This window comes from Colobus angolensis, unplaced genomic scaffold, assembly GCF_000951035.1.
Source record: "Colobus angolensis palliatus isolate OR3802 unplaced genomic scaffold, Cang.pa_1.0 Scaffold48, whole genome shotgun sequence".
Taxonomy (NCBI): Eukaryota; Metazoa; Chordata; class Mammalia; order Primates; family Cercopithecidae; genus Colobus; species Colobus angolensis.
The window spans coordinates 5,312,140-5,338,149 of NW_012118265.1; the positions used below are offsets into that span (position 1 = coordinate 5,312,140).

The 26,010-nt window shown below is 35.8% G+C and overlaps 1 protein-coding gene across 1 annotated transcript; it reads left to right on the plus strand.

Annotated features, from left to right (window-relative positions):
• Positions 1 to 278: 278 nt before the first annotated feature.
• Positions 279 to 26,003, plus strand: LOC105523921 (arylacetamide deacetylase-like 2). The gene is made up of 5 exons (XM_011958967.1): positions 279 to 534; positions 9,228 to 9,450; positions 12,274 to 12,343; positions 13,720 to 13,891; positions 25,224 to 26,003. The coding sequence occupies exons 1-5, from the start codon at positions 397 to 399 to the stop codon at positions 25,824 to 25,826; spliced, it is 1,206 nt and encodes a 401-aa protein (XP_011814357.1). The 5' UTR covers positions 279 to 396; the 3' UTR covers positions 25,827 to 26,003.
• The last annotated feature ends 7 nt before the right edge of the window (positions 26,004 to 26,010 follow it).

Consider the following 26,010-nt stretch of genomic DNA (forward strand, 5'->3'; position numbering starts at 1 on the left):
TTTTTAAAACCTGTTGCAACCACCACCCAACCACTAAAATTTACTTCATGACTTATTCAGTGTTTTCGTTTAGGTTCTGATTTAAGTCTCAAAAATAAAGTTGTTTTGGGCTGATGATGGTATCACAGGATGAAGAAACACTGTAAGAGCATTAAATTGCATGATAATAATGCATGCACACCCTGATGAATTATGACATCTGTTCCAGTCGGTGTGCTTGCAAAACAAGTTACTAGTGACACTGTAACATTTGAATTGAAAATTAGCTTCATGTTGTGAAGACGATCACATTACCTGAGAGAGTTCCCAAGTCTACATTTGCTCTACTGGTTACTATTCAGTGTTTATGAAAAATTTTAATCTCAGTACTGTGAAGAAGCTGGAAAAACGGATATTATGATGCTAAAAGCTCTCTGTTTGGGGCTGCTCTGTGTTATTTTTGTCTCTCATTTTTACACACCCATACCAGACAACATTGAAGAAAGCTGGAAAATAATGGCCTTGGATGCCGTCGCTAAAACTTGTACGTTTATGGTAAGGTTAACATTTTTTTCTGTTCGATATTGGGATGACTTATTGATGAAAAATGGGTGCTTATGAGCTCTTTTATTAATAGTATTAATATCACCATTTTGAAAGAACCATTGCTTGTTTGAGTAAATTAATTAAATAATATTAAGTAAATAAAACTTCCTACATCTGTGCAAAACACTGAGACAGAATTCTCATTTCTAAGACTTTATGTCTAAATGTGACATGTATAAAATAAATTTATTGTGACATGTATAAAATAAATGGCTTTGAGGTTTATTTGAGAACTTGACTTAAATTTGAACTTTCAGGAACAACCTAGTCCCATAATTATCTTTTAGTTGTTCAGATATACGTTATTGATATTTGTAACTCTTTGACATGAATTTAAGGCTCTTACTATTTAATGGCTTTAATTGTCCATCTTCAATTCTAAATTGCTGGTTTTCAGGGATTATCTGACTTGGCATGTGCAGAATGAATTACAAATTCATGCAAAAATAGCTCCTTTAAAAGGAAGAGATAGGATTAGAAACTAATATTTTTGAGTTCTTAAATTGTATAGGCTTTGTATAATATGCACTTCCATTGATTTCCCACTATCCTGCAATCATTTTTATCTAGTTATGGGGTGGGGGAAGAGACTGAGAAGAACACCTGCAGGTAAAAAGTAACAACTCCATAATTTGAACTCTAAACTGTCTCATTTTGAAACCCATACTCTTTCTGCCAAGCCAGATAGCTTCCAGAAAGGGTAACAATAAGAGGCTCAAAGGAGAAGGCAACAGCAGAAGATGATCAGAAAAAAGCGAGCAATCCATGGTCTAAGAAGGAGAGGCTGTCTTTTGATGCTTTGTACGGCAAACAATACATTTGTTTTGTGAAACCACAGTCAGCTCCTTCTGATATCTGCTAATATTTTCCCCTGTAATCACTTCTAGAGGCTTACCTTCTCCATAACTTTTCTCCAATGCTCTTCCTGAGTAAGCATATGTGGGTAAGCAAGTGTCAGTTCCACAGAGAGAATGCTATCTTCCCTTCCTTGATTATCTCATTTGTATCGCAGACCATTAACTTGTTTAAACCCCACTATAGCCCACTGAAAGATTTATTATTATTACTATCATACAGACAAGGAAATTGAGCTACAGAGAGTAATTTTCTTAATGTCAACCAGCTAGTAAGTAGTAGCATAAGATGCTGGTTTAAATGGATGCAAACTTGGCTTTGACATTTACTGGCTACAACTTAGAGTTTCTGCATACTTCCTTGTCATTAGAGTATAGGGGTTAGCACGGTGGCTCACGATTGTAATTTCAGTACTTTGGGAGGCCAAGGCAGGTGGATCACCTGAGTCTAGGAGTTCAAGACCAGCCTGGCCAACATGGAGAAACCCCATCTGTACTAAAAATATAAAAATTAGCCAGCTGTGGTGGCGCATGCCTGTAATCCCAGCTACTGGGGAGGCGGAGGCAGGAGGATCACTTGAATCCAGGATGCGGAGGTTGCAGTGAGCCTAGGTCATGCCACTGCACTCCAGCCTGGATGACAGAGCAAGATTCCATCTCAAAAAAAATAATAATAATAAATTAAAATTAAGAAAATAAAGTATAGTGGTTAGATGTTCTCAATTGCCCTGTAAATACCTTAATTTCCTTGGAATAATTATAATAATTAAGATTGTTTACTGTGTTATCAACCATGTAATTTTTAAGATTTTTTTATGAGTAAACTGTCCAGTGACATAACACAAAAGTCCTGGAAAAGCTGGTCAGAAATACCAAAGGCAACTTTTTTCAAGGACCTCAAATATGGAATTTAAGGGTGAGGAAAGTGCACTAATCTTTTTGGCATTGAAAGCCAAAATATTTGAATTATTACCAGTGTGGTCATATGACGATATTTAAAACTTTGAATTAAATAAAATGAACAATGAAGAAAGAAAACATGACAGCATGCCTACAAAATGGGTTTTTTTCCCTGAAAAAAATTACAAATCAAAAATAATTACAACAACATAAAAAAACTACTAGTAAATTAATGGATTTTGAATAGGACAGCTCTCAGTCTAAAATACTAAATATTTGAGATTTTCTTCTTTTTATACACAAGGATTTATCTTTTGTTTTTTGGTTTTTTTTTTTTGTCTTTTACTTCAAGTTCTGGGATACATGTGCAGAACGTGCAGGTTTGTTACATAGGTATACACGTGCCATCGTGGTTTGCTGCACCTATTAACTTGTCATCTAGGTTTTAAGCATACCTTAGGTATTTGTCCTAATGCTGTCACTTCCCTTTCCCCCCCAACTCCCTACAGGCCCTGGTGCATGATGTTCCCTTCCCTGTACCCATGTGTTCTCATTGTTCAATTCCCACTTATGAGTGAGAACATGCAATGTTTGGCTTTCTGTTCCTGTGTTAGTTTGCTGAGAAAGATGGCTTCCAGCTCCATCCATGTCCCTACAATGGACACGAACTCATTCCTTTTTATGGCTGCATAGTATTTCATGGTGTATATGTGCCACATTTTCTTTATCTATTCTATCATTAATGGACATTTTGGTTGGTTCCAAGTCTTTGTTATTGTAAATAGTGCTGCAATAAACATAAGTGTGCATGTGTCTTTATAGTAGAAATATTCATAATCCTTTGGGTATATTCCCAGTAATGGGATTGCTGGGTCAAATGATATTTCTGATCAAAAATCACTGAGGAATCGCCACACTGTATTTCACAATGGTTGAACTAATTTATACTCCCACCAACAGTGTAAAAGTGTTCCTATTTCTCTGCATCCACGCCAGCATCTGTTTTTTCCTGACTTTTTTATGATCGCTGTTCTAACTGGTGTGAGATGGTATCTCATTGTGGTTTTGATTTGTATTTCTCTAATGACCAGTGATGATGAGCTCTTTTTTGTATGTTTGTTTGGCTGTATAAATTTGTTCTTTTGAGAAGTGTTTGTTCATATCCTTTGCCCACTTTTTGATGGATTGTTTTATTCTTGCAAATTTGTTTAAGTTCCTCATAGATTCTGGCTTTTAGACCTTTGTCAGATGGGTAGATTGCAAAAATGTTCTCCCGTTCTGTAGGTTGCCTGTTCACTCTGATGGTAGTTTCTTTTGCTGTGCAGAAGCTCTTTAGTTTGATTAGATCCCATTTGTAGATTTTGGCTTTTGCTGCAGCTGCTTTTCGTGATTTAGTTATGAAGCCTTTGCCATGCCTATGTCCTGAATGGTATTGCCTAAGTTTTCTTCTAGGGTTTTTACGGTTTTAGGTCTTACATTAAAGTCTTTAATCCATCTTGAGTTAATTTTTGTATAAGATGTAAGGAAGGGGTCCAGTATAAGCTTTCTACATATGGCTAGCCAGTTTTCCCAGCACCATTTTTTAAATAGAGAGTCCTTTCCCCATTGCTTGTTTTTGTCAGGTTTGTCCAAGATCAGATGGCTGTAGATGTGTGGTATTATTTCTGAGGACTCTGTTCTGTTCCATTGGTCTATATCTCTGTTTTGGTACCAGTACCATGCTGTTTTGGTTACTGTAGTCTTGTAGTATAATTTGAAGTCAGGTAGTGTGATGCCTCCAGCTTTGTTCTTTTTGCTTAGAGTTGTCTTGGCTATACAGGTTCTTTTTTGGTTCCACATGAAATTTAAAGTAGTTTTTTCTAATTCTGCAAAGAAAGTCGATGGTAGCTTAATGGAATAGCATTGAATCTATAAGTTACTTTGGGCAGTATGGCCATTTCCATGATATTGATTCTTCCTATCTACGAGCATGGAATTTTTTTTCCCATTTGTTTGTGTCCTCTCTTATTTCCTTGAGCAGAGGTTTGTAGTTCTCCTTGAAGAGGTTGTTCACATTTCGTATAAGTTGTATTCCTAGGTATTTTATTCTCTTTGTAGCAATTGTGAATGGAAGTTGACTCATGATTTGGCTCTCTGCTTGTCTATTACTGGTGTATGGGAATGCTTGTGATTTTTGCACAATGATTTGTATCCTGAGGCTTTGCTGAAGTTGTTTATCAGCTTAAGGAGTTTTTGGGCTGAGATGATGAGATTTTCTAAATATACAACCATGTCTTCTGCAAACAGACAATTTGACTTCCTCTCTTACTATTTTCATACGCTTTATTTCTTTATTGCCCTGGCCAGAGCTTCCAATATTGTGTTGAATAGGAGTGGTGAGAAAGCATATCCTTGTCTTTTGCCAGTTTTCAAAGAGAATGGTTCCAGCTTTTGCCCATTCAGTGTGATATTGGCTGTGGGTTTGTCATAAATAGCTCTTATTGTTTTGAGTTATGTTCCATCAATACCTAGTTTATTGAAAGTTTTTAGCATGAAAGGATGTTGAATTTTATAGAAGGTCTTTTCTACATCTATTGAATTTTTTGTCACTGGTTCTGTTTATGTGATACATTATGTTTATTGATTTGCATAGGTTGAACCAAACTTGCATCTTAGGGATGAAGCCTACTTGATTGTGGTGGATAAGCTTTTTGGTGTGCTGCTGGATTTGGTTTGCCCATATTTTATGGTGTATTTTCGCATTTATGTTCATCAGGGATATTGGCCTGAAATTTTTTGTGTGTGTGTCTCTGCCAGTTTTTTGTATCAGGATGAAGCCAGCCTCATAAAATTAGTTAGGGAGGAGTCGTGTTTTTCTATTGCTTGGAATAATTTCAGAAGGTATGATACCAGCTCTTCTTTGTACCTCTGGTAGAATTTGGCTGTGAATATGTCTGGTCCTGGGCTTTTTTTTTGTTGGTAGGCTATTAATTACTGCCTCAATTTCAGAACTTGTTATTGATCTATTCAGGGATTTGACGTCATCCTGGTTTAGTCTTGGGAGGGTGTATGTGTCCAGGAATTTATCCATTTCTTCTAGATTTTCCAGTTTATTTGCATAGAGGTGTTTGTATTTCTGTGGGATCAGTGGTGATATCCCCTTTATCATTTTTTATTGCGTCAATTTGATTCTTCTCCCTTTTCTTCTTTATTAGTCTAGCCAGTGGTCTATCTAGCTTGTTAATCTTTTCAAAAATTGGATTTGTTTGCTCTTGCTTCTCAAGTTCTTTTAATTGTGATGTTCGGGTGTCGATTTCAGACCAATAGCTTTCTCATGTGGCCATTTAGTGGTATAAATTTCCCTCTTAACACTGCTTTAGTTGCGTCCCAGAGGTTCTGATACATTGTCTCTTCATTCTCACTGGTTTCAAAGAACTTTGTTATTTCTGCCTTAATTTAGTTATTTACCCAGTAGTCATTCAGGAGCAGGTTGTTCAACTTCCATGTAGTTCTGCCATTTTGAGTGAGTTTCTTAATCCTCAGTTCTAATTTGATTGTGCTGTGGTCCAAGAGACTGTTTTTCATGATTTTCATCCTTTTGTATTTGCTGAGGAGTGTTTTACTTCCAATTATGTGGCCGATGTTAGAAAAAGTGCTATGCGCTGCTGAGAAGAATGTATGTTCTGTTGATTTGGGATGGAGAGTTCTGTAGATGACTATTAGGTCCACTTGGTCCAGAACTGAGTGCAAGTCCTGAGTATCCTTGTTAATTTGCTGTCTCGTTGATCTGTCTAATGTTGACAGTGGGATGTTAAGGTCTCCCACTAGTATTGTGTGGGAGTCTAAGTCTCTTTGAAGGTCTCTAATAACTTGTTTTATGAAACCTGGTGCTCCTATATTGGATGCATATATATTTAGGATAGTTAGCTCTTCTTGTTGCCTTGGTACCTTTACCATTATGTAATGTCCTTCTTTGTCTTCTTTGATCTTTGTTGGTATAAAGTCTGTTTTATCAGAGACTAGGTTTGCAACACTTGCTTTTTTTTCTCTCTCTTTCCATTTGCTTGGTAAATCTCCCTTCTTCCCTTTATTTTGAGCCTATGTGTGTCTTTCAGTGTGAGATGGGTCTCCTGAATACAGCACACTAATGAGTCTTGACTCCTTATCCAATTTGCTAGCCTGTGTCTTTTAATAGGGGAATTATTTACATTTACATTTAAGGTAAACATTGTTTACCTTATTTACATTTAAGGTAAACATTGTTATGTGTGAATTTGATCCTGCCATCCTGATGCTAGCTGGTTATTTTGCATATTAGTCAATGCAGTTTCTTCAGAGTGTCATTGGTCTTTATATTTTGGTGTGCTTTTTCAGTGGCCGGTACCAGTTTTTCTTTTCCATATTTATTTTCTTTCCATATTTCTTTCCTTTCCATATTTCCTCCATATTTCCTTTTGCAAAGTAGGCCTGGTGGCAACAAAATCCCTCAGCATTTGCATGTCTGGAAAAGATTTTGTATCTTCTTTGCTTATGAAGCTTAGTTTGGCTGGATATGAAATTCCGGGTTGAAAATTCTTTTCTTTAAGAATGTTGAATATTTGTCTCCACTCTCTTCTGGCTTGTAGAGTTTCTGCAGAGAGATCCACTGTTAGTCTGATGGGCCTTCCTTTGTAGATAACCTGACCTTTCTCTCTGGCTGCTCTTAACATTTTTCCTCTGTTTTAATCTTGGAGAATCTGATGATTATGTGTCATGGAGTTGCTCTTCTCAAGGAATATCTTAATGGTATTCTCTGTATTTCCTGAAATTGAATATTGGCCTATCTTGCTATACTGGGGAAGTTCTCCTGGATAATATCCTGAGGTGTGTTTTCCAACTTGATTCCATTCTCCTTGTCACTTTCAGGTGCACTTATCTAACGTAGGTTTGGCCTTTTCACATTGTTCCAGATTTCTTGGAGGCTTTGTTTGTTCCTTTTCATTCTTTTTTTCCCCCTAATCTTGTCTCCACACTTTATTTCATTAAATTGATCTTCAATCTCTGATCTCCTTTCTTCCACTCGATTGATTCAGCTATTGATACTTGTATATGCCTCACGAAGTTCTTGTGGTGTGTTTTTCAGCTCCATCTGGTCATTTATGTTCTTCTTTAAACTGGTTATTCTAGTTAGTAGTTCCCATAACCTTTCATCAAGGTTCTTAGTTCCTTACATTGGGGTAGAACATGCTCCTTTAGCTCAGAGGAGCTTGTTATTACCCACCTTCCGAATCCTACTTCTGTCAATTCATCAATCTCATTCTCCATCCATGTTTGTGCCCTTGCTGGAGAGGAGTTGCGATCATTTGGAAAAGAGTCATTCTGGTCTTTGGAATTTTCAGCGTTTCTGGGCTGGTTTTTCCTCATTTTCATGGATTTATCTACCTTTGATCTTTGAGGCTGATGACCTCTGGATGGGGTCCTTTTTGTTGATGTTGATGTTGTTGCTTTTTGTTTGTCAGTTTTTCTTCTAACAGTTAGGCTCCTCTTCTGCAGGTCTGTTGCAGTTTGCTGGAGGTCCACTCCAGACTCTGTTTGCCTGGGTATCAACAGTGGAGGCTGCAGAACAGCAAAGATTGCTGCTTGCTGCTTCCTCTGGAAGCTTCATCCCAGAGGATCACCATCCTGATGCCAGCCAGAGCTCTCCTGTATGAGGTGTCTGTTGACCCTTGCTGGGAGATGTCTCCCTGTTGGGAGGCAAGGGGTCGAAGGCGCATTTGAGGAGACAATCTGTCCCTTAGCAGAGCTCAAGCACTCTGCTGGGAGACTCCTCCTTCTCAGGATCAGCTGCTCTCTTCAGAGTCAGCAGGCAGGAAAGTTTAAGTCTGCTGAAGCTGCACCCACAGCATCCCCTTCCCCCAGCTTCTCTGTCTCAGGAGTTTTATCTGTAAGCCTCTGACCAGGGTTGCTGCCTTTCTTTCAGATATGCCCTGCCAAGTGAGGAGGAACCTAGAGAGGCAGTCTGGCCACAGACACTTTGCTACGTGGTGCTGAATTCCACCCAGTCCAAACCTCCCAGTCTCCTTAGCACTGTCAGGGGAAAACCACCTACTCAAGCTTCAGTAATGGCAGACCCTTCTCCCCCTACCAAGTTAGATCATCCCAGGTTGACTTCAGACGACTGTGCTGGCAGTGAGGATTTCAAGCCAGTGGATCTTAGCTTGCTGGGCTCCACAGGAGTGGAACCCTCTGATCAAGACCTCTTGGCTCTCTGGCTTCAGCCCCCTTTCCAGGGGAGTGAACGGTTCTGTCTCACTGCAGCTCCAAGCACCACTGGGGTACAAAAGAAACTCCTGCAGCTAGCTCCATGTCTGCCCAAACTGCCACCCAGTTTTGTGCTTGAAACCCAGGACCTTGGTGTTGTAGGCACACGAGAGAATCTCCTGATCTGCAGATTGTAAAAACCATGGAAAAGCGTAGTATCTCAGCTGGGTAGCACAGTCCTTCAATGGCTTCCCTTGGCTGGGGGAAGGAGGTCCCCTGGCTCCTTGCACTTCCTGGGTGAAGCACTGCCCCACCCTGCTTCTGCTCGCCCTCTGTGGGCTACACCCACTGCCTAACCAATCCCAGTGAGATGAACTGGATGCCTCAGTTGGAAATGCAGAAATCACCTGCCTTCTGCATTGCTCTCACTGGGAGCTGCAGACCGCGACTATTCCTATTCCGCCAGCTTGCCAGATATTTGAGATTTTCAAGGGCAAGAAGATTATGCAATAAGATGTTTACAGTATTATTTGGAAATAATATTTATAAATAGTCTATTTCTTTCTGTTTACTTTTCTTATTTTTTCTTTCTTTTAAACTTTCTTTTCATATACATTTGGTGTTATTTACATATCTAAATATTTAATTTTGTTTGTTTTGTTCTTACAGGCTATGTGTTTGGAAAATATGGGTATTATGAGATATGAAGAGTTTATATCCATGATATTCAGGCTGGATTATACCCAACCAGTTTCAGATGAATACATCACAGTGACTGATACAACATTTGTTGATATTCCAGTACGATTGTACTTGCCAAGAAGAAAGTCAGAAACCCGAAGGAGAGCTGTAATATATTTTCATGGTGGTGGTTTTTGTTTTGGAAGTTCCAGTAAGTTCACTGTGTAAGAAAAAAGTGTAGCTAGCTCTATGTTTTTGATATCTATATATATACTTGTCTGGATATGGATAAGTATAGATATAAATGTTAGATATCTAATAAAGAGACATAGACATATGTTTGGCAAATAATATTATGGGGATTTTAAATTCAGTTTTTGTTTTGTTTTTTATTATCCTTAGCTTTTATATTGAATGAATATATAACAAATGAAAATACGATATAAAGTCAATTACTAAAACTTTTTTTCTTGGGATCTGAATTGAAGCAGAAATATTGAGGGGATGCAGAAGTTTTAATTAACAAGTCAAAAGCATTTGCTATTGGTTGCTACAAGATCAAGTTTGCAGTTATTGATAACATAATATAAATAGTAGTAAGACTTAGAATGCAGTCGTTAGTATTGACTCTAAAAAGAAAACACAAAATAGTACTATGTGATAGTAAACTCTTCCCATAAAGTCTAGGTTCCCTACTTGTCTTTTTAGGCATTTTTCATACAGTGATTATCCAATAAATGTTTTTCTGAAGAAAAAAAGTACACACAGAGTGAATGAGAGGGACATCTGATGATCTCCACAGGGAATATTTTCCAGAATGTTCTAACTCTTTTCTTTTATGAATTTTTTTACCTTCTTTATGTTTTCAACAAATTAAATTTCATCTATAATTTAATTTATATCATGCATTAAAATGGTCAGAATAGCCTGCTTTCTCGATAAGATAAATACCAAGTTTGCCTCATTTCTCTCCAAAGAAATGTATTCATTCCACTGAAGTTTTTTGAGGTCTATGAAATATCCAAGTGTTCATATACACATTACCTAGGACTTGAGTAAGCATAAAAGAAATGGCCACTGATGGGAAAATATCACTTTGAAAAATAATAAGTATTCCTGATTATTAGGTTTATATCTCTTTTACTGACATAGGCAATGACTGTGATCAATAATTTCTAAAACTGTGAGAATTGTTATTCAGGGTATGACATTCCAACATTCTGCTTAGCTAAATTCTAGATGTCTTTTTTCAATATTTTGGTTTTATATTTACACCCTATTTGTTTTCAGATCTCCCAAACATATGTGAATAAACTGGAAAAGACTTAGATACTTTCTATTTTTTCACCAAGAAAAAAACATTATAACTATTTTCTAGTATTTGCTAATTTTAATTTTCTTTCTTTTCCCCTAGGCTTCCTCTTTTTTCTTCTCTAAAACATATCAAAGTTGCTTTGAAAACTAAGAAATACAGGAAAATATTGGTTATGTAATGAAACTGGAAATAAGACCCCAAGTTCTCTGGATGAAACGGACTCCCCGTGGCTGATAAAGATACCAAATTATGATACTAAGAACTCAGTGTCCATAATGAGTGAGAAAAGGGTGGACACACATCCCTTTGTTCCCAGAGAAGGCAGATCCAAACATTCTGTTTGTGCCCCTGAGCTAAGATGTTTCCAAGCTGAAACACCTTGACTAGAAAACTCCTCCCACCAGTTGCTTGAAAGGGGTATCTAACAGACTTTCAGTTTGGGGCTTGGAAACCACCCAATCAGGAATCAGCTCTTTTGAACTATTTGAATAAGTTTGAATCTTTTATTTACATATATAGATCTGATTCTGATTGAGGGGTACCAGCTGATTCTCCATATTTAAGCCACAGACCCTCTTTTTGGTCTCTGGAGCACACTTTTGTTTTACATGGGAAGCTATGTCTCCCTAATCTGAAGATATTTTAAAAAAATAGAAAATATGATCTTTTGTTAACACGGTGAAGTTCAGAGAGTTCTTAGGTCTTGGACGTTTTGGTCTTTATCTATGCATGGCTTTTTCTTGAAAATTAACTTAATCTTTAATAAAACATTATTTTTGTCTATTTAAAAGACTAGGTGACTTACTTTCCTGTTTTCCAGTTTATATATATACCCAGTGGTTAGTTTTTACTTTGCAGTTTTGTTAATGTGCAAGATAAGGTCCAGAAAAGTCTGGAATTTGATCACAACTCTAGAATTCTCTGGATTTCTAGGATCTTGTGGTAAATAAAGCAGCAGCAGATGTCACAGAATTTACCAAGGTGATTGGCCAGAGCCCTGGTAAATAGGATATGTGGGGACCTGGGGAAAGGTGTGTGTGTGTGTGTGTGTGTGTGTGTGTGTGTGTTACATGTCTGGGGAAAGTCAATGGCTTGTACGTCAAGCATGTCAAAACTCATATGTATATCAAGTCTTCACACTGACCTGCCAGAGGCTCTCTCATATCTGGTTATTATTCCTTAGACTCTGTCTTAATTCCAATGTTACTGGACTATTTTATTATGTGGCATCTTCAAAGAGGACAGAGGTTTTGAAGAACCATGTTTAGAGATTTAAAACATACTATTACTTTCTTTTTCCTCTGACTTCTGAACTAATTAAAAACTTACACACAGAGTTCACATAAATGCAAGTCAAAACATTACGATTAGTTCAGATGAAGTAAAATGCACCAGGATACAAAGGGTCCTGGGAAGGGTCATTGTGTACAGACAGCAGATGTCAAGATGAAATTACAATAGGCTGAACCTATTCTAGTTTATCCTCCCCAAAATAATCGGTAAAGCCATCCTTTTCTCCCTGGAGAGAGTAGCTGAAAAGACTAGGAAGGGGAGAGTGTGCCATGTGGATTCAGGTCCATCTGCTTGGAAATAGGGGGTGGAAATAAAAGCTCCTGTGTGATATTCACAAACCACAGTTATTTTCACATTCATATCTGTAACTGTTTCTACTGCTTTCTAATTACAGGAGATACTTTGATGTTTATTTCTTCATTTCAGAACAGAGGGCTTTTGACTTCCTGAATAGATGGACTGCAAACACACTTGATGCTGTCGTTGTAGGCGTGGAGTAAGAGAACGTTTTGTTTTGTTGTGTGTGTGTGTGTGTGTGTGTGTGTGTGTGTGGCTACTATGAGTTTTGCCTTTGCCATGTAGAGGTTTGATTCCCACATCAAGTCAGCTGTGCTTCAAATATAATTTTTTAAATTAATATATTTTACTTGTCACCTTTTGCATCATAGACTGCTCCTCAAAGAGTTTCAGTGTCCCATTATTTTTCTGTGATTGTGAGAATATCTGAATTATACCCCAGGGTAAGCAGTTTTGGAAACACTTGCTCTAGACATGTAAGACTCAGGTCCTATAAGGTTCTAGTAGTGTCCCAAGTAACATAGCTGGACAGAAGGAAGTATATTAACTATTATACATTTAGGATATTGGATTGTATTTGAGCAGGCAAGAAAACTTTAATTTCATAGTTTTGAAGTAATCTAAATACTACTTTATATCTGTTTTGATATAATAATATAAGTTTGTTCTTGGCTTATACATTCTATCAAATCCCTACATTTTGTGTTATTCTTTGTCTAAAAAGTATAAATCCACTGCATTTTAAGTAAAGATACCAACATCTTTTTGGTACACATCTATGTCTAAGCTACAGATTACTTAGAGTTTTCTAGATAGCTTATAATAAAATTCTAAGAACCCTATTACCAACATTGGCTATAGAAACATACACGTTTTAGCATTCTGAAGATCAAAAAGGAAAAGCTCTACGAATAGGCTGCTAGAAGTATTTTCCTGTTTTACCAGTCCACATATACTGGGGAAATAATCTATTTGTGCCCATGAAAAGAATTGTGTGATAATTTGCCATACAAATGAATTTACCAGAAATAAGCAAGCTCTCTGGCATATTTAAATTTTATTTATATTTCAAAATTTTTATCTAGTAATAACTACTGGATATTATCCATGATGAAGTATATGCACAGTCAGCTTGTAAAACTTTTACCTAAATGACCTTGATAAAATAGGACACTGCCTACAATATGCTCTCAGATTTGCAATCCATTGTGCTTTTTAAATAAGGGTTTTAAAGAAGTGTTTGGATTATGAGTTATATTGAGAATATGATGGAAGCCATAGACCATCTCCATTCTAAAACACACTTGGACTAAAAATTTTGCTTACAATTCTTAGGAATTTCATAAAACTCCCCTGGCTCCTCACAAATAATGCCATCCATGGACTTTAGGTACAAGATTGAAGACCTTATACTTTATTAAAATAATTTTCATTTTAATCAAGAGTTAGTAGAAAACTTAGGCTTGATTTTTAGAACACTGAACAAGAAAGGCTGGCGTTAAATTGCATCTATTTGGTATTTGAGAATTAAATGAACAGATACAATGTAAATGCTTTATTATTCTTTCTTTAAAGTTATAGGCTAGCTCCTCAACACCACTTTCCTGCTCAGTTTGAAGATGGCCTTGCTGCAGTCAAATTTTTTCTTCTGGAAAAAATTCTTACAAAATATGGAGTGGATCCCACCCGAATCTGCATTTCAGGAGACAGTTCTGGGGGCAATTTAGCAACAGCGGTCACTCAACAGGTACATTATATTTGTTTTTATGATACGAGGTAGAAGTTGAGGCTCATTTTTTTTTTCTATAGATAATTCAATTCTTCCAGCACCATTTGTTGAAAAGACCATTCTTTCCCATTGAATTACAGTGGCACTTGAGTAAACGTTTATTTAACTTTAGTGTAACTATTTCTGGATTATTTTGTTCCATTAATATACATGTCTATCCTACTGCCAATACTACACTGACGTCAACTTTGTTCTTCTTTAAAAAAAATGTTTCTAGTATTCCATATCTTTCTCATTAAAATATTAGATTATCTTTCCAATTTTTAAAAAGAAAGACTAACTGATTTTTTATTAGGATTGCGTTGAGTCTATAACTTTGGGGAAGATTGACATCTCAATAATATTGAGTTTTCCAATTAATGTACATGGCATGTCTCATACTTTTATTAGATCCCCTTCAGTTTCTCAGCAACATTTTGCTATTTTCAGTGTAGAAATCATGGAAATCTTCTCTCAAATTTTACCAATATTTTTTAACATTTTATTAAAAATAGTGTTTTCTGAATGTTTATTTGGAACATATTGGAATTAGGAATTTGGAACTTATTTCTATGATATGTAGAAATACAATCAATTTTGATATTGCCCTTTTCCCATCATATCCTCAATAAACTCACTTATAACTCTAGTGTTCTTTGTTTCATTTTTGTTTTTGCTTTTGTTTTAGTTTCCTAGGATTTTCTATACAATTATATTTTCAATGACTAGAGACAGTTTTAGTTCTTGCTTCCCAGTACTTACTCCTTTTAATTTTTCTTTTACTAATGCACTGTCTGGGGCCTCTAGTAAAATATTTAATATAACTGTCTTGCTTTGTATTTTCAGATGAAATTTTTCAGTATTTCATCAATAAATATAGTATTACCTGAAGTTACTAGTTAGCTTTTGTCAGATTGAGGAAGTTATTTCTACTCCTAGTTTGCTGATAGTTTTTGCATAAATGGGTGTTGAATTAGTGAAATGAGTTTAATGCAACTATTGAGATGATTGTGTAATTTTTCTTATTTATTCTTTTAGTGTGGTAAATTATGCCAATTGACTTTTAAACATTAAATGTTAAATTATGCTTACATTCTAGGCATGAGCCTTACTTGGTCATGATGAATTAAAATTTGTATACATTGCTGCTTTCTGTTTGCTCTAGTTCATTAAATGTTTTGTATTTTTGAGATTAATCTTCATTTTTTAACACTTTTTGTCAGGTTTTTTTTTTTTTTTTTCTGAGATGGAGTTTTGCTCTGTCACCCAGGTTGGAGTGCAGTGGCTCGATCTCGGCTCACTGCAACCTCGGCCTCCTGCCTCTGTCAGGTTTTGAGAGAAAAATTACACTAGCCTCATTAAATAATTTGGGAAGAATTCCACCTCTCTTATTTTCTGTTTTTTTTTTTTTCTCTTTTGTAAGGTTGTATTGAGGTACAATTGAAAACGAAAAATCATATGTATTTAAGATGTACAACATGATGTTTTGATATATGTATGCATTTTGAAACAATTAACACAAGCTAAGTAACATACTCATTACCTAACATAGTTGCCATTTATTTTTTCTGTATAGTGAGGATGTTTAAGATCTATCTTAGCAAATTTTGAGTACGCAGTATTATTAACTATAGTCACCGCACTTAATATTAGATCTCCAGAACTTATTCATCCTGCATAACTGAAACTTTGTAATCTTTCACCAGCATCTCCCCGATTTCCCCATCTCCATCCCCTTGCATCTATATCCCTAGCTCCTCATAACCACCACCTACTATCCACTTCTAGGGGTTTAACTTTCTCAGGTTCTACATATAAGCAAGATTATGCAGTATTTGTCTGTCTTTACCTGACTTACTTCATTCAGTGTAAGGACCTCCAGGTTCATCAATGTTGTCACCAATGATAGGATTTTCTTCTTTCTGAAGGCTTAATAATATCCCGTTGTGTGTGTTTGTGTGTGTGTATGTGCAGATACACACACACACCAAATTTTCTTTATCCATTTATCCAACTGACAAACAGTTTGATTCCATATCTTGGCTACTGTGAATACTGCTGCAATGAATATGCGAGTACAGATATCTCTTCTTGTTACTGACTTTGTTTCCTTTGGATATATACCTAGAAGTGGTGTTGCTGAATCATCTGGTACTGTTTTCCATGACGGATACACTAACGGACATTTCCAACCACAATGTACAAGGGGTCCCTTTTCTCTATACCTTTATCAATGCTTATTATTATTTCCCTTTTTTGATAGTAGCCATTCTAACAGGCATTAACTGATATGTCATTAGGGTTTTAATTTGCATTTCCTGGATAATTGATGACATCGAACACTTTTTTGTACACCTGTTGACCACTTGTACATTCTCTCTTGAGAAATGTCTACTCAGTTCTATTTGCAATTTTTCAGTTGGATTATTTGTTTTCTTGCCATTTAGTTGAGTTCTTTATACATTTTGAATATTAACCCCTTATTGAACCCATAGTTTGAAATGTTTGCTCCTATTTTGTAGAGTGTCACTTCACTCTGTCGATTGTTTCTTCTTTAGTGCAGAAGCTTTTTAGTTTGAGGCAATCTCATGTATCAATTTTTGCTTTTGTTGCCTGTACTTTTGGAGTCATACCTCCCAAATTATTGCTTAGACCAATATTAAGACATTTTTCTCTAAACTTTCTTTCAGTAGCTATACAGTTTTATATTAAGTGTTAAACCTTTGATGCATCATTTTGAGATGATATTTGTATATGAAATGAAATGAATGTCCACTTTCATTCTTCTGCATGTGGATATATAGAATTCTCAACATTTTTTATTGAAAAGACTGTCTTTTCCTCTTGTGTGTTCTTGGCACCTTTGTCAAAGATCAATTGACCATTGCTATAGCTTGGTCTTTCCCAGTCAAAGCTCATGTTGAAATTTGATCCCCAATGTGGCAGTGTTGAAAGACAGAGCCCAGTGAGAGGTGTTTGGGGCAGGAGGGTGGATCCTTCATGAATAGATTAATACCCTTCAGAGGGAAGGAATGAGTGAATTCTTGCTCTCCAGGGAATTAATTAATTTGTGAGACAGCAGATTATTAAAAAGAATTTGGCTTCCTTGGTTTCTCTCTCTTGCTTCCTTTCTTGCCATGTGATTTCTTTGTACATACAGATTCCTGATTCTCTTTCAGCCATGGATTAAAGCAGCCAGAGGCCATTATCAGATGCAGATACCCAATCTTGAAACTTTCAACCACTAGAATTGTGAGACAGTTTTTTTTTTAATAAATTACCCAGTCTCAGGCATTCTGTTGCAGCAGCACTAACTGAACTAAGACAACAATTTATTTCTTAGCTCTTTATTCTGTTCCATTGGTCTATATGTTTGTTTTTATGCCAGTACCATACTGTTTCGATTATTGTAGCTTTGCAGTTTATTTTGAAATAAGGGATTGTCATGCTTCCAGGTTTGTTCTTTTTACTCAAGATTATATTGACTATTCAGTCTTTTGTGGTTCTATATAAATTTTCTATTTCTGTAAAAAATACCATTGAAATTTTGATTGGAATTGCATTGAATCTGTACATTGCTTTGTGTAGTATAGACATTTTAACAATATTAATTATTTGGATCCAGAAACGTGGTTAATCTTTTCATTTACTTGTGTCTTCCTCAATTTCTTTCTTTAATATTTTATAGCTTACTGTGTACAGATCTTTCTACCTCCTTGGTTAAATTTATTTCTCGTGTTTTATTTATGTACTTATTTTTGATGCTGTTGAAATGGGATTTTTTAAAATTTCTTTTTAAGATAGTATGTTGTTAGTACATAGAAATGCAAGTGATTTTTGAACATTGATTTCGTATCCTGCGACTTTACTGAATTTATTTACTTGTACTAACAGGTTTTCGGTAGAGTCTTAGGGTTTTCTGTATCTGATATCATGTAATCTGCAAACACACTTTTTTTTTTTTTGAGACAGAGTCTCGCTCTGTCTCCCAGGCTGGAGTGCAGTGGCATGATCTCCACTCACTGCAAGCTCTGCCTTCTGGGTTCATGCCATTCTCCTGCCTCAGCCTCCTGAGTAACTGGGACTACAGGCATCTGCCATCACGCCTGGCTAATTTTTGTATTTTTAGTAGAGACGGCATTTCACAGTGTTAGCCAGGATGGTCTCGGTCTCCTGACCTCGTGATCCGCCCGCCTCAGCCTCCCAAAGTGCTGGAATTACAGGCGTGAGCCACCGCACCTGGCCCAGACATTTTTACTTCTTTCTCGTTTGGATGCTTTTTATTTCTGTTTTTGTTTGTTTGTTTTTTTGTTTACTTAATAGTTCTGACTAGGTCTTCTAGTATTTTGTTAAATAGATATGGTGAGAATGGGTATCTTTGTCTTGTTCCTGATCTCAGAGGAAAAGCTTTCAGCTTTTCACCACTGAGTATGATGTTAGCTGTGAGCTTGTCTATATGGCCTTTATTATGTCGAGGTACTTTCCTCTATACATAATTAGCTGAGAGTTTGTATTATGAAAAGATATTGCATTTTGTCAAGTCATTTTATGCATCCGTTGAGATGTTCATGTAATTTTTATTCTTCATTCTCTTACCTTTCTATTTTAAAAAAATGATGAAACTAGTTTTCTTCAGACTTCTTTTTGAGAAACACTGCTCTGTACTTTTTAAAATATGACTTTAGTTATAAAAACTTGAACCAAAACGTTACTCTAGGTGCCTGTCTATTTATTTTTTAAAATTTATTTCCTCTTAAGTATTATAAGATTCAGGATTAAAGCACAAGAAGAAGTTTATATACATACATATTTTACATACATATACACTTGAAATATATGTTATACATACATATATAAGTGTATGTGCACATACATACATATACATATACATATACCTATATGTATATATTAATCTATGACATCATACACACAAAATCCTATTGTGAAACCAAAACGGCAGTGATAACAAAGCCTCCCTTTGCTTCTATGCCTGGGCCTCCTTTCAACCCAATGTGTTCCACTTTAGTTGCCCTTCATATTTAGAGCTCTAAGTAAATTTTCTTAGGAGAAAAATAAAAGAGGACTTCATTGCCAAGAAGAAAGTTTGCAAACCATTAGACATGTTGATTCCTGAGGACTCTTCCAGCATGAACTTGTTTGCTATTTACTTGAAATAATGTCATTTATTTGAAAGATCTTGCTGGAGTAAAATGAGGAGCGTGATGGAGGGTAAAAATTAGAGAATGCCCTGCTTAGAGATTATTATACTAATTACTATGTAAAATTGTATAGCAGTCTGGTCTAAAATTTCATCTGAAACTGGTTTGGGGAATGTAGAGATTCTGAAAGCTGTCCAACAATTACCCAATAGTGATTAAGCAACATCTTACCACACCTCTAATTTCTTCTTGCATATTTGTAACATTTGCTTGGCTTTGCAAGTGTAGCAAGCATAACTGAAACAACAATTGGGCTTGGTGTATTGGCTCATCCCTGTAGTCCCAACACTTTGGGAAGCCCAGTGGGGAGGATTACTTGAGGCCAGGAGTTCAAGACTAGTCTAGGCAAAAAAATAAAAATAGCCAGGGGTAGTGGTACACTCCTGTAGTCCCAGCAACTCAATAGGCTGAGGCAGGAGGATTGCTTGGGCCGAGGAGTTCGAGGTTTGCAGTGAACTAGGATCACACCACTGCACTCCAACATGGGTGACAGAGCAAGACCCTGCCTCTAAAAAACAAAAAGAAAAGAAAGAAAGAAAAAAGAAATAACAATTGGATGTAGCCATACAGATTCATAAAAATGTGATACCCTACCTTGTAACTTTTCAGCAGGACAGTGCTTAGAAACACAGGCACCAAACAGAGATGTGTTTCTCAGTAAAATCTGTAGGACAGCACAAAAGTGAATAAAAATCATTCTATTTCTTAAATTATTCTATTTCTATTTCTTAAACATACATAATATCTATTCTATTGGTCTTTCCCAGTCAAAGCTCATGTTGAAATTTGATCCCCAATGTGGCAGTGTTGAAAGACTGAGCCTAGTGAGAGGCATTTGGGGCAGGAAGGTGGATCCTTCTTGAATAGATTATACCCTTCAGAGGGAAGGAATGAGTGAATTCTAATAGGACATGAGTTTTATGTCTAATGAGTGTGTTGTAATAGAACGTCATTCTATTTCTTAAATTAATTATATAGGAACATAGTGTCTATTTAGATGTTCTGATTTATCTGTTCGGAGGGAACATAGTGCAGCATGTAGATGAACAGACTGCAGAAGAACTCAGTGTACTTCATGAGCATTTAAAAAGGTGATTTTCTTTATCCTTTCCTATTTACTTTTATGATTATGCTTTAAATTATTTGTTCTTCATGGACTGCTAAGCTTTCTACATGAATTAAATTTTCATAGAAAAACTTTATTCCCTGTACTGTTTTTATTTTGGGTCATAAGCATCAACTTTTACTTTGAAGTTATCATAGAGCTCATTTCCTTCCAATGTCTCATGATCCTGTGATCGATAATATGTTATAGATTCTGGTTTTTAAAATCCGGTATCAATAATCACTACTGAGAGATATATTTTTAAAAATGACTCATTTGTTTCAATTCACATTATAAAAGGATTTTCTCATGGATTAGGACACATATATTATCCTGTCATTTTTCAATTGTATTCTTTATTGAGAAGAAATGAATATCTTATACCTGTTATTGCTAGATTTCCTGGCAACATCACATGATGTGTCCTAAAGTCACTAATGTGGCTCGCTGGTCACAACGATCTGGATGATCATTATAGCTTAGAAAACTTTTGTGGACATGGTGCCTTAATCTTTAATTAAGAGGAAAAAGTATTTCTAAACTTTAATCATATCACTTAAATCCAATTTCATGGTCACATTTTATTTTAAAATCATGTGTGCATTGCTCTTATTTAGGATCAGAGATATTCTTTTTACTTTCATAAAATAACGGGAATTGATTTGATATTTTGAAGTAATTAGTAAGTCCTACTCTATTAGATATTCTAAAAAATAAGTATTTCAATGTAGGTAATTTAAAGAGGAAGCTATGATATACGATAGCTCTACTTAGTTAGGTTTATAGCTTTGGTCTTTCTAAATATACTTTTGCTTCTAATTTGTATCTTCTATCATAAGGTGGTAATAAAGCCTTATCATCTTATTTATAATAATATTTCTATGGCATCCAATGTTTCTATGGCTATATATGATATTACATATGTGACACTTCTTTAAAAATATAAAAAAATTCTTTAAAAACAGTTTAATAACAAATATTAATCAGAAATTATAATTAATGGTGATGATTTTTAGAAAAATATGATTGACATGCAGCATTCTTGGACATGGGATGAGGTCCCATACATAGATATTATGTATGTTAGTTTCTATTATTTTGTTCATTTACCTCTGTGTAATCCCATCATCTCAGTGTTATACAGGTCACCTGAAGTCCATCAGAAGCAGAAACATCTGTCTTCTGTTACTTGCACCTGGAAGTGCTATCACCGTGAGTCCTGCACTTCTGAGTGATATAATCTGTTTTACTGTCATACTTTTAGGACACAAAGTGGGAAGTGGGATTTTAGGGGAAGAATAAATATCAGGAAAGGACAGGATTAACCTGCAAGGAGGAGAGCAGGTTGATTATCTTTGACTCTGCCTAGCCCATGTGAGAGTTTTGCAATTTCCAGCATGGTTGGGACATGTGTGCTTGGATGAGGCCAAAAAATCCTCCCATACTGGAATTTCTTCATGGTGGTTCATAGTTTATCAAGATACTCATTGGCTGGTTGTGTATTAGTGGAATCAGGTTTGGGGTTGTTAGGGGTAGTTGATAGAAAGGAAAATTAGTGGGGATAGCAGTCACAGTTGCTATGAAGTTGAATGCTCTGGGTTGAAAATGACAGATATGTTAAGTTTGGTGAGCAATACTTATCAATAGCAATGTAGGAACTCCTCAAATAACAAGTTATTATTTTATGTAAATCCATCCTTACATGGATGATAGGCTACGGATAAGTTGGCGTGGGTATGCAGGAATTTGAATAACACACACTCACACCAGGGAGCTAGATGGTGGGGTATCTTGTGAACCAGTAACTGGATTGAGAAGCGTAGTAGATGATGAGGGGAAAAGTGCAAGGGCTGCAATATGTTCCCCTGGCAGCGGAAACTATCATTCTCTAGGAAAGTGCCATGTCCTTTGAATGGTCACAGGGCACTTGGGAAATGGGAGAGGATTCAGTAATGCCTCAGACTGTCCGGAGTTGACTTTAGGCCAAGCACAGGTGTCCATGGCAGATTACTGCTTCGAATGGGCTTTGAAGCAGTTTAGTCATAGAATGACACAGGACATGAAGTCATGGATCATCCCTTCTCTGACTTTGTTACCAACTTCCTTTCAGCCACCACTCTCAATTCATGCTGTCCAGGAGGATTGTTTGTGAAGGAAAACACTGATGTAGGAGTGAAAATGGTGCTGGTCAACATGTTTACTCCAAGCATTTTAGCATGGCATAGAAGATTTTCATGAACTGGGTCCCAAATTTTGCTCTCAGAAGTATAGACTTAGGAGACCAGTCTTCATGGTATAAATAAATTACTTTCTTGATGACAATCATACCAGTGGCATGGCCTATAACTTGAAAAACACAACCTATAACTTGAACCAATTAGAGATTCAAACTTGGTGACTTAATAAAGGAGGGGCAGAGCAAATAATTTATATGAGACAATTTTACTGTAAATATCGTAAGTTTAGGATTAATCGTGTTTAATTATAAAAGAAAGTTCAAATATGTAGTATCCATTGTGTTTTCATGAAAATAATGTTCATTGTTGAAAAAGATTAAGGATGGACTTTACTTAAACTCTTCCACAACCTTTAAGTTACTTAGCTGTCCAAAGGTCTTTATTATATTGGAAATATGATAAAACTGTAAATAGAAATTTGAAATACTGTTACCAGTGTCTAAACTCTAAGGACATGGCCATGAGCTAGATATGTTCTCTCAACTTTTTTGATCTTTTACTTTTTCATTCTTGTTCTTTACAAAGTAATAACATCCTGAGAGGAATATCACATATTTTTTTGCACTGAAGTACATATTAGTTACCCACAAAATCAGAAATATATATCCATTCCTTCATGTCCATTTTGTAGAATGCTCCATTCTAGGCTTGTTTTGGTTTGGTATTAATGTTTATGCGCACTTTTGAACTTTGCTTAGCTCGTTGTCTTTGAGACCATATAGGTCTAGGAGCAAAGAAGTAAGCTATAGATAGGTCAATCATTCAGCGTTGCTTTTGGGACCTACTTGTCTCATACCTGTTACTGTCTCTCGGATCTTATTATTCCTGGCTCCAGATATAGTGTCCTGTTAAAAGAATTATAAATCAGATATTATGATTTATAATATTATGGTTTCCATATTATTAAAATATTCATTTTTCAATTATTTTCCCATATGATATTAATGACTGTATCTTAGGTCCAGTAAGGGGTACAATGACAACTTAGGTATCATGTCAGTGTTTGTGAAATTCAAAACCAAGTAGAAAGATTAATCACGTACATTTTTGTATAATAAGGGAAAAGTGACGATTGGTCTTAAAGAGGTAATAGAGATTTGGGAATTTAAAAAGAAGAGTTTCCTTTGATCAGGTATTCACATGCATAATCACACATATATGCTTGTAAGTATATATAAAATGTGTAGAAAATATCTGAAACACACTAGATAAGCAACATAGTTGTTAAGACTATGGCAAAATTGCCAACCTCAGAGAATCTGACTCACGTGCTTTTCCAATATCTTGAAGAGAACTGACTTTAGCATGGGTTTTGAAGAATATTAGAGAGGAAAAATGCCTTGAATGGCAAGTAACAAATGACATAATGGAGAACACAGAAATGGGAAATACTGACACATTAGTTGAAGTGATTTATTCCATATGGCATTCCAGAAAGGAAAGGTAGGATCAGGCAAGGGTATTGATGGACACTTTTTGACCTGTCCCTGTTTATGTGTTCTCTGTTTGTTTGTTTTTTTTTCCCTAGATTAGTGAGATTGAGAGTAGGATGACTCAGGATGGGCTATTGATAGCGATCTTTGATTAATAAGTTATCTACCTAAGGGCACTGCAGAGAGATTTGGGATCTAGGAAAGTTTCTGTAAGTTAACTTTATTTTGGCTCATTTTCATTCTACACTCATTAAACCTCTAGCATCTTGGAAGTACGTTGTGGAGCTTAAACCTCTAGCATCTTGGAAGTATGTTGTGGAGATGGTAGGATACCATTTCCTTTTCTGAGGTACCTCTTGGACTTCAATTTAGTTTTTCCTTTCTGTTCAGCCAACCACTGTGGTGAATGGTTAATATAGAGGTACATCCTGTGGTCCTGAGCTTTTCACTTGGAGCAGCAGCAGGTATTTTCATTTGTCCAGATGCCAGCCTCTAGCCAAGGCAATAGCTCCTGGGAGATTAATTCAATGTTTCCTCTTGCAGTCTGCAGGGTCATAGGTGAGACCTCAAATGCCTTTCTCTTTGGAAAAGAAAAGGCACTCCTTATCAAGTACTTCACATTTTTTCCTTGCGTATCAAACTTATGCACATCAATTTTTTAAAAAAGTTTTCTCCCTTTGTTTCTCCAACATTGCATCATTCTCATAAAACACCTGTTGATTGGCTTTTTTTCTTCACCTTGGTCCATGTGCTTTTGCACTGGGATAATGTTTCTTAAAAATTATGGTATGATGTTGGTAATGTCTACCTTGTTGCCAAAGAACATATTATAAAAATTTTTAAGATTTTTTTTAGATTCTATAATGAAATAATACGATTTAATAGCTATATTTATTTCTTCAACTCACTCTGGTTACTTTATTTAAGAAGGATTTTTACAAACTTATATGTACTGTCAATTTCCCCTAGAAATATCTTTAGAACTGGATCATTTTCATTTGTGACTTTTGACCAAAAAATCCTGCATATCTCTCTCGCCTTGTATATTCTCTGTCTCTTTCCCTCTCTTCGCTTATTCTTTCTCCTTTTTTCCTCGCACACAAAATCAATATTTTTTAAAATTTCAATTTTAAATTGGTTTGAATTTTTTTTCATGCCATGGAAATATATTTTAAATATTGTAAAAATAATTATGATATATCACATCAATTTATGTAGATTTGTTTATCTCATGATTACTAGATAATTAAGATTAAATTTTATTCTCCTGGTATTTTGGAAAATTTTGTATTACAGAATATTACCATATATTTTCAGGTGCAGAATGATGCTGAAATAAAACATAAAATCAAGATGCAAGTCTTACTTTACCCTGGCCTACAGATAACAGATTCTTATGTGCCATCTCACCGAGAAAATGAGCATGGTATAGTTTTGACCAGGGATGTAGCCATAAAACTCGTGAGCTTATATTTCACCAAGGATGAAGCACTTCCCCGGGCAATGAGAAGAAACCAACACATGCCTCTGGAGTCAAGACATCTGTTTAAGTTTGTTAACTGGAGTATTCTTCTTCCTGAGAAGTATAGTAAAGACTATGTATATACTGAACCAATTCTTGGAGGACTTAGTTATTCATTGCCAGGACTTACAGACAGCAGAGCATTACCCTTGTTGGCCAATGATTCTCAGTTACAGAATTTGCCACTAACCTATATTCTTACTTGTCAACATGATGTCTTAAGAGACGATGGACTTATGTATGTTACAAGACTTCGAAATGTTGGAGTCCAAGTTGTTCATGATCATATTGAGGATGGAATTCATGGAGCTTTATCATACATGACTTCACCATTTTATTTACGTCTAGGTCTTAGGATAAGAGATATGTATGTAAGTTGGCTGGATAAGAATTTATAAATATATGATGATGATGTATATATATAGCCCTTACATGGTAGATTGTAATTTGTGATATTTTGTAGTTTGGGGGCAAAGAACAATTTCATTTGAGTTGTCTAAATCTATATTTGAATCACTTATAGCAGTTAATGTGTGTCCTTGAACAGTTATTAAATTTTCTGACTTGCAGACCCTCAATATG